We start from the raw sequence: 9,978 nt of genomic DNA, 5'->3' as shown, positions 1-9,978 counted from the left end.
ATACAACTGATTTCCTGCTGTAGTATTCCAGAGAAGTTTCCTTCCCCTGTGGGTGTGGGGCTGAAGAGTGTACCAGAAATCAGCTCCATCAGGGTCAGATTGTTCTGTGAAGGCCTCTGGCTCTCTGTTCCCCTCCGCCACATTCTCTCCAGGCTTGACCTGAATCTGCTTGACTTGTAAATTCAAAAGCTGGAGCTGAAGTGACTTTTCTCTTTTAAAGACTATTATTTGATTATCTTCATAACTTTACTTATAGTGCTTAAATTATTTTTAGCATTTTTTTAGCTCACATGTGATTAATCTTAAATGATAATTTGACAATTTACTGACAGATTTCCAAAGAATCTGTAATTAATTTTAGTGCACAGTTCATTTTTTTTCTAATTTAACACTTGCATTTATCTCATTATATATGTTGCATTAAAGATATTAATGTTCTACTTGAACCAAACATATATTTTAAGTTTCATACTGCTGGAAGGAAGTGGGGGATTTGACAACATACAATTACATTTTTCAAAATGTCTGAACATAAAATATATATCAACCCTCATATTCCAAGTATATTTATGACATTCAATGCAACAACAACAAAAAAATCAGAACTTCTAAGCCTAACAAAAATTCAATTCAGACCTGAGACAGAGAAGGAAGTCTCGCAGCTCCCAGCTCATTTCCCTCTCCTCCCAGGCACATGCTTCTGCCTCTTTACTCTGATCATACAGCTGCTCCTCCAAAAGTTATTGCACAGTGACATACTCCATTGAGGGTGTGGGCTTCCAGGGTTCTGGAGCAAGCACCAAGAGGAGCAAGAGACATTTCAAACAGCAACTTTGGAGGAAGGTAGTAAACATTATCAAGAACTAAGTCAGAGCTCAGGGGCAAGACACCAGAGACAGCTGAAGTCACCCATAAAATGTCATCCTGCACTTCCTGGGAAGGTCAGACCCACTGGGAGGAAGCTCCCCCCTCCTTGTTATCTGTGCAATGAATTATACTCATGGCACGAGGCCCCCTCCTGTTTCCCATTCCCACCTTTTGCTGCTGGTTCTCCTGTAGATAATTTGGGTGTTTGGTTTTATTTTCAATACAATTTTATAGTCTTTGCATCCTTCAGGAAATCTCTCATTATTGCCAGTGTATCAAAGAGTCTTCTTACAGCTTCTAGCATGACTATTAGAAGACACTCCACTAACAAGTCATTTCAACAGACGTGTTCTCCAGCAAGAATCACTGAATATTTGGTTAACTTCTATATTCTGATGACCAGTAAAATCAAAGAATGGAGGATATAGTACCCAAGAAAGCATCATGAACAGAATTAGTATAACAGTAGATTAACTTCAATTAATATCCTTATATGTGAAAAAAAGTTAGTGTGTGTACATCAACATATGTTTGAACATGTGTATCTGTGAAATAGTCAAGTAGAGATCAGAGATATTAAAAATTAGATTGTAACAGTAAGAAATTTAATAGATGGCCTACAAAGAAAAATGACATTTGGCAGAACAATGATCAATGAGCCAAAATTTTAAGTGAAAAATTTTATCAGAATGAGCAGAAATGAATAACATATATGAGTAAGAAAACAAAATTAAGAGACAGGGCCAGAAGTTTAAAAGATTAAAAGAGTTCAAGACAAACAATAAAGAGAATGTAGACAGTAAATTAATGAGCATATCAATAAAATTAACTAAGTTTTTTTAAAAAATGAATGAACCCACCTGTTTGAAAGGGTTTAGCAGGTAGCAGTTAGAATAAATACTCCACCATGCATATGCACATACCCATCTAGTGACATCAGAATAAAATTTCAGAACACCAACTTAAAAAAAATCCTGAAAATTTTTATGGGAAAATAAAACAGATTAGGCACAAAGGAACAAGAATACTATTTTAGACCTTGAATACATGAGTTTGAATCCTGGTTTTAATATTTGCAAACTTCGTGACTTCAAACAAATTACGTATCTTCTTGGTTCTTCATAGATAATAGCAATGAAATCTTGTATGCTCACGTTTAAAGAAATATATGGGTTTTCAATATTTGGAAGTGCATAGAACAACGTCTGTTACATAACATATACTATATCATTGTTTTAAAAATAATATTAAAATCAGACTTCTCATCAGTTATACTGGATGAAGCAAGACAATAATATTATTATTTTTAATGTGATTTCTGTACATCAGGAGTATGAAAATAATCCTTTTATAAATGGAAACAATGTTACTAGAAGAAATGATAACAAAACCAAACCAGTATTTGATGTGAATCCATACTTTATGCTTCAAATCCAGCCAAGAAGTTTGTTACAATCTTTTTAAGTGTTGCATGTGACTCTTCTGAGATCTTTCCATCAGCCTCGATGTTGCTACAAGGAATCTCCATGCTCTAACACCCACCTTCAGAAGATTGGCACTGCCGAGATGTCCTCTATTCTCAAAGAGGGTATTCTTGGAGTTGATATTTCTGTTGACCTTGAAGAAACTCCGTGTGTCTTTAGTATTGGTGGTGGAATTGCCCAACTTCATGGGCTGAGGAATGTTCAAGCAGAAGAAATGGCAGAGTTTTCTTCAGGCTTAATGGATATGTCTCCCAACTTAGAACCAGGCCATGTTGGTGTCGTCATGTTCAGAAATGATAAACTAATTAAAGCAGGAGATATTGTAAAGAGAACAGGAGCCATTGTGGATGTTCCAGTTGGTGAGGAGCTGTTGGGTCATGTAGTAGATGCCCTTGGTAATGCCATTGATAGAAAGGGTCCAGTTGGTTCCAAGACCCATAGGCGAGTGGGCCTGAAAGCCTCTGGAATCATTCCTCAAATCTCTGTCAGGGAACCAATGCAGACTGGCACGGAGACTGTGGATAGCTTGGTGCTAACTGGATGTAGTCAACGTGAGCTGATCAGTAGGGACAGACTGGGAAAACAGCAATCGCTATTGACACAATTATTATCCAGAAACGTTTCAATGATGGACCTGATGAAAAAAAGAAGCTGTATTGTATCTATGTTGCTACTGGTCAAAAGTGATCCACTGTTGCCCAGTTGGTAAAGAGACTTACAGACGCAGACGCTCTAAAGTACACCATTGCGGTGTCAGCCACTGCTTCTGATGCTGCCCCACGTCAGCACCTGGCTCCTTACTCTGGCTATTGTACGGGAGAACATTTGAGAGATAATGCCTTGATCATCTCTGATGACTTATCCAAATAGGCCATTGTGTACTGTCAGATGGGTTTGGAATTTTAATACACCATGCATAGTGACAAAATGGATGTGTCATTTAAAAAATTTATTGTCAACCTTGATGACATCAACATCTCCATTTCTTCTATATACTTGAGATACACAAATATAGCTTTTGTACTGAGTAGTGAAGGTATTAATTGAATAATAGAGTTTAATAAAGCAAATTGCTCTTAGGGAAGTTTTATGAGAATTTGACTAGTACTGTTGTAAACATTGATGCTTTCTCTATTTTTTTACTATTTATATAGAAGTTTGATTTGATTTATCGCTTGAATTACTGTATGTAGTTTACTTAAAATCTAGCCTCAATTTGCTCATCTGCAACTTGGGGATACCATCATCTGCTTTGCTGGAATCCTGCATGGATATAATGTTTTGATATAGTACAGTAAAGTTAAGTGAGGAGTGTTTGCCCAGGATGGGAATCAGCCAAGTACCCATTTCCTCTCATTCTTTACCCTCATACACAAAGCAACTCATGCACAAAGAGACTCCAATAAGGAGCTTCTTCTCCTTTTCACCATTCTTTTTTGCTTTCATCCTCTTTCCTTTTGCTGCAATGGGTTTGAATTTTTTTATAAGAATTAGTGAAAATGCTCTACTTAGAGATATTTAAAGTCCCTAATTCTTTTTCTTCACTTAGAATTTTCAAAATATCTAAACAGTTTTTGATGATAGATGTGAACATGAGACCTGAACTGAGAATCACCTGCATAGAAGTAAGAATTAATTAATTAACAGAACTGACTGTTAATTAGGATAGTCAGGTCTGCTTTAATGTTCATATTTCAAGTTTCAGACAATTGTGAAAGTGCTAAGAAGTTAGAGTATGTATTGCTTGTCTCATATGAAAAACTGCTTCAAGACCCTTTAGTGAAGGATCTCCACCCCTAACAGAGATACAAGACTACTACTGTTCAGTATTCATATGAGAAATTCACGTGGGGCACCCTCAACTACAGCAGCCACGTGGGACAGTCACTGGGATGTATTTGCCTGAGGAAGATCTTCTCCCAGGTGGCACAAATGCACATTCTATTCATGAATGTTTTTTGCTTTAGAACCAAAGGGAAGTTCTACTTTGGAAATATTTTGTGAAAGAGAACAGCTTCTGGGTATTTCTTCTGCACCAGCGTAGGTATGACATATTTTAAAGAAAATCTTTCCTTTTAAAAGTCCCACCTACAATTGGGTGTATTAAACGACATCTCTTGCATTGTGTGAGGATTTACTAGTGTATTCCTCTTAAAACAAGCTCCCTGGGGCATCTAAAAATGCTAATTCATCCACAAAAATCACTTTGCTTGCCCAGGCCGTTTTATTTACAAGTATCATCCTAACAAATTGGTTGTACATTGCAGGGCATATACAAGCCTGAGATATAGATATATATATATATATAGATATAGATATAGATATAGATAGATATAGATATATAGATATATATATAATTTTCTCTGAATTGGGAGCTTTAAAAGTAAGTGGGATAAAGATAAATATGCTTTGTCCAACACTGGGTTCATATTCTTATTATGCTTTGAAACATGTGAGCATGCAGCTTGTTCCTGCTCTTTATTTTCTACCCTGAGCAATCTGTTTCTCTATCATCTCCATGAAAATGCTGGAGGCCTGGGGAAAAGAGACTACCCGTAGCTGCTTTATTCACCTTAGTATCCATCTTGAGGATACATTTTCTTACCTTTAAAAATGAGATTAAGGGGCTGGGGTTATAGCTCAGTGATTGAGCGCTTGCCTCACACACGTGAGGCCCTGGATTCGATCCTCAACACCACATAAAAAAAATAAACAGGGCTGGGGTTGTGGCTTAGCGATAGAGTGTGCACCTAGTGCATGTGAGGCCATGGGTTTGATCCTCAGCAACACATAATTAAAAAATAAATATTAAAAAAACCAGAAATGTATTTAAAATTAAATAAATAAATAAACAAATAAAAATAAAGATATGGGCTGGGGTTGTGGCTCAGTGGTAGAGTGCTTGCCTCTCACGTGTGAGGCTCTGGGTTCGATCCTCAGCACCACATAAATAAATAAATAAATAAATAAATAAATAAATAAATAAAATAAAGGTATTATGTCAACACACACACAAAAAAACTTTAAATGAGACTAAGAAGATTTGCTTCTCTTTATGCTTGAAAACCACCTCCAAATACAAGGAGAAAAAACAAGCAAATGAACAAATTTTATTTCTAAAGACACTTGAAGCAAAATATATAGAGAGATGGAAAGCAGATGGAAAAAGTAGTCAATTTCTACTAATAATTAGGCAAATCTAATTACTTACAGAGGGTAAAGAGAAAGAAGGAAGCTAATTCAACTATAGAACAATGGGAAGGTTCTAGACAAAGTAAATGTCAGGTACTTCAGAAGATGGTGGGGAGGGAATCTGAAATAGGTGGATTTATTTAGTTCATATAAGAAACAGACTCTCCAAGCTCATCTCACTTTATAGCATTAGGAAGTGATTAACTTCCCCACCCCTAGGACACTAGAAGTGTATTCTCTGGAAACAAACAAACAAAAAAAAAAAAACAAGGGACGTCTAGACTTGGCTCACCCAGAGGATTATGGAGGATGTTGGCGGTAAAATGCCAAGCTGAAATTGAGTAGGGAACAATAAGTGAATGGCACCAAATAGAAAGAATCCCTTCCCCGGGTTCTTTCCTCCCCCAATTCTGAATGCTGTGAGCCTATGTTGTATATGCAGGCAAAAGGCTGAAAGACTCTTCTCTGGAGAAGGTAAGTTACTCCAGAGGCAAAACTTCACCCACGTGCAGGGAAATGTCAGTGAGCTTGTAAAAACCCCATTCTTAAATATAAATGGATAATACTTAACTATGAAAGCAAGGACCCAAAAAACAAACAAAAAGGGAATTTGAAGAAAACAGAGATAAAGAAGAAGAAAACTCCCAAAGAATCATAATTAATAACCATAAAGAGAAGATATGACATCCATGAAATAAGAACAAGATATTTTAGAAAAGAATAAGAAGAGAGGGAATGATATTTTAGACATTATGTATATGATGAGCCAAAATTAAAAGACTAATAAAAAGATCAAAAATAGAGCAAAAATAAAATAGAGACAAAATGGATGCAAAAAGATAAGAAAATTTAAATTTTTCTCATTTCTGGAGGGCTAATATGTAACTAAAAAGAAATTTAGGACAAGAGAATATAAAATATGGTGAAGAGAAAACTATTTTTTAAATGCCAAAAAATATCCTAAAACTGAAGGAGTTGAGTTTTTAGATTGAAAGAGCCTGCTCACTACCTGAACAGTGGACAAAATAAGATCTGTGCTGGGGCATGTTCTCCTAAAATTTAAGAACATAAACAGAAAAATACAAAGAATTTCCAAAAAGAAAAAGCAGATTACCTAAAAAGAATCTCAGGCTTTCTCAGCAATAACTGAATAAATATGATTTTCAACATAGAATTCTATACCTAGCCAAAATATCAACCAAGAGTGAAGTTAAGTAGAAGCATATTTTGATACTACAAAGGATCAAAATTTTATCTTTCATGAACTCTTTCTATGATGGTTATATCCCACCAAAATGAAAGAAATATATAGGATTCTGGAAACATGAAATCTGATTTAGGAGCATGGATATCCATGATGGTAGCCTAAAATTTTGTCAGGAAGTACAACAGGAGTAGAGAACAAGCAGCCCATAAGCTGGAAAACAGGGAATCCTGTGGAATATCTCAGGCTTGAACTGAGAGTTTTTACCACGTGGAAAGTTATATTGAGACATGATTTATCCAGCAGTTGAAGGGTGTTGGAAAATACAGCCACAGGATCAAAAAAAAAAAAATAAGCAAAGGAAAAAATAAGATAATAATGAATTTCTAGGAAAGCCAGAGTCATTCATGAACTGTGTACATCCTTCACTATAATACATCACAACATGCAATACCCTGCTTCGCTCAAGTGCACAGCAAGAAGTATTTTCACAGTTGTGATAATAAAAACATTGAATAAGTAAGTATTTAACTAAAAATTGTGGTACATCTGTAAGGAGGAAAAAAGAATACTAAAATCATTTGCTCTAATACAGGAATGTGTAAATGTGATGAAACAAGGAATGTCTATATGTATGCAAAACTATAACAGAAAAGAAACTAGAAACTTTAAAGTCATTGTCTTCTCTCCGGGTGGAGGAGGAAAGTGATATCAGAGGGGGAGATAACTGCTATTTTTTATTATAAGTCTTTTAGCACTGTTTGACTATTTAATATAATATATGGATAAATACTAAAACTGAATTGAGGTATATTATAAACATTTTTAATGTTTTAATGTCAATTTTTTAGGATTATGAAGAAAATGCAGGTTTATTAAAGATTTATAAGATACACAATAATTAAGAAAACTTTAAATTATCCATCCAAAATAAGGAAATAGGGAAAGTAGATCTGACCAAATTGTTGCAATGAAACCCATTATTTGTGCAATATTAATGTGCACGAATACTTTCAATTTAAAAATTATAAGGGCTGGGAATGTAACTCAGTAGTGGAACACTGGCCTAGCTTGCACAAAACCCTGGTTTTGATCTTTAGCATGGAAAAAAAATTATCCATCCAGCGTCATCTGTTGGGAGCCATTCTTTATTGATATGAACAGAAACCATATTTCAGATAATTTATATGCCTACTTTAGCTTGATTATAATCAGAGGTTTTCATGTGTTTAAACACTCCTCATGGACATTTTTATTGGCTGCATAAAAGTGCATTGATGATATGACATTATTTAACTATAGCCATGTCTTTGGACATTTCTTTTTAAAAAATATTTTCCAGTTATAAATAATTTGAGCCAGGTGTGGTGGTACATGCCCCTAATCCCAGCAGCTCCAGAGGCTGAGGCAAGACAATCACAAGTTCAAAAGTCAATCTCAGCAACTCAGCAAGGCCCTAAGGAACTTATGAAGACCCTTTGGGGAGCCACTCTGAATGACCACACCTTCCAGTCCTGAAGCACGAGGCTCTGACCAATCACTACATTCGTGGTGGCTTGGGTGTTGACCCAGCTCTGTTAGCAAGGTGGTCTTCTGAGTAGGCGTACCCCTGGGATTGTGTTAGACTCACCTGCTCCCTTGTAATTCTACCCCTTCTGCCCTTTTATGGATAGAACTTTCTAAGAACAGTGTCCCTCCAATAAAGGCTGACTTCCGAACATTCTCTCTCACTCTCTCTCATCAGCCTCTAGTGAATTTCTCTTGCTCTCCATTTTGGGGAGCCTGAGGCTGAGAGCCTCAGTGCACAGTAAGAAGTATTTTCACAGGGGAAGCTGTCCAGAAGCTTGTGTAAAGGTTAATGGTGGCTGTGTTTTATTTTATGTCACTACAAATTCACACAAGTGACCTTAAATCAGCTGCCCTTGCTGGTCAGTGGGGCGGCAGACCTTGTCTCAAAATAACAAAAGCTATTTTAAATTTACTTGTCAGTTGATCTTTCCCAGGGTTTTCTCATCCTTGCCTGGGAAGAATTCTTGGAAGGTAAATTGCTAGGCCAAATAGTAAAAATATGGTTTGAGACATTTGGTGCATGTTATTAAATTGCCCTACAGGAAAAAAAAAAAAGATTCTTCCAACTCATATTATCCCAAGCAATATATGAGAATATCTCATTTTGCTGTCACCCTACTGGGACTGAATTTTCTCATTATATATTTAAAAAATCATTTTAAACTAAACATAAGTAAAATGGAACAGTTTTCTTCAAGACGTTGGATTTTTCCAAATTTTTTAAAATTGGTGACATGAAAATGAACTTCTAAGAAAAGCCCCATAGAAACCACAAGATGCAGGCCTTCCCCTGTATCCCTGTCCACCCCACCATAACCCACATGGTTACCCGTGTGCTGAACGAAATCTTGGTGAGATCATTCAAAGGAAGGAAACAGAAACAAGAACTAAATACAACAAAATCATGCTATTTCTGCATCAGCCTTTCTATACGCATAAGGACATCCTGAATCATGGAATTAATTGATAAGTTCATTGATAGAGATTTACAACCTCTCATTATTTAAAAGAAAGGAGCACACTAACTAAGATTCTTGTGATAATTTGGGCTCATGGGATTCTTCTGTAGAACCGGGGGCTAGTAAACAATTTACTGAAGTCGTCTTAAACATCAGGCACTTAACTTGTAGTATCTCATTTAATGCACACTGACACCCTATTAGCTCAGTACTATTCCCATCATACAGATGAGGAAATTAACCATGTAAGGATCTAGTTTGCCTAAGACCATGGAACCTGTATGGCTTGACAGCCAGCTCAATCTCCTAGATCCTCATCTCAGACAATAGCCACAAATTAGAAAGCAAGCTGAAAAACTGTGCTTTCCAGCTACACTCAGGGGGATCAAACACACTTGTAGCCTCAGGCTTCTTAGTCTCATGGTGGGTCTACAAGTTAGAGGCTATCCTTGTTTAAAATCTGCTCAGTGTAACAAGAAAGCTATGGTCAAGAGAGGGCAAGTAGCGGGTATTCAGAATGGGGAGACAGACAGGTGGCAAAGGATTTGCTCTTTGATGCTTACAAAGACCGAACCTGACTGATAGGGGAAGTTGGAGGAGGCAAGAGAATTTCAGTGCAGTCTATTTAAACTGGTTTCTAATTACATTTTTAACTTTAAAGAACTATACAATTAGAAGTTATTATTACTAACAAGAACTTCTC

The 9,978-nt window shown here is 36.3% G+C and overlaps 1 protein-coding gene across 1 annotated transcript; it reads left to right on the top strand.

The window, feature by feature from the left end:
* The first annotated feature begins 2,381 nt into the window (after window positions 1-2,381).
* Window positions 2,382-3,172, top strand: LOC107143151 (ATP synthase subunit alpha, mitochondrial-like). Its single transcript, XM_048794132.1, has one exon. It carries the CDS (start codon window positions 2,434-2,436, stop codon window positions 3,058-3,060), a length of 627 nt encoding a protein of 208 aa, XP_048650089.1. The 5' UTR covers window positions 2,382-2,433; the 3' UTR covers window positions 3,061-3,172.
* Window positions 3,173-9,978: the final 6,806 nt, after the last annotated feature.

Source organism: Marmota marmota, unplaced genomic scaffold (genome assembly GCF_001458135.2).
Source record: "Marmota marmota marmota unplaced genomic scaffold, marMar, whole genome shotgun sequence".
NCBI classification, from domain to species: Eukaryota; Metazoa; Chordata; class Mammalia; order Rodentia; family Sciuridae; genus Marmota; species Marmota marmota.
Note: the sequence above shows the minus strand (reverse complement) of the source record. Positions and strands in the feature narration are given on the sequence as shown.

What these genes read in the sequence shown, in the direction of transcription:
- LOC107143151 (XM_048794132.1), top strand. Translation starts at nt 2,434, where the DNA reads ATGTCCTCTATTCTCAAAGAGGGTATTCTTGGAGTTGATATTTCTGTT.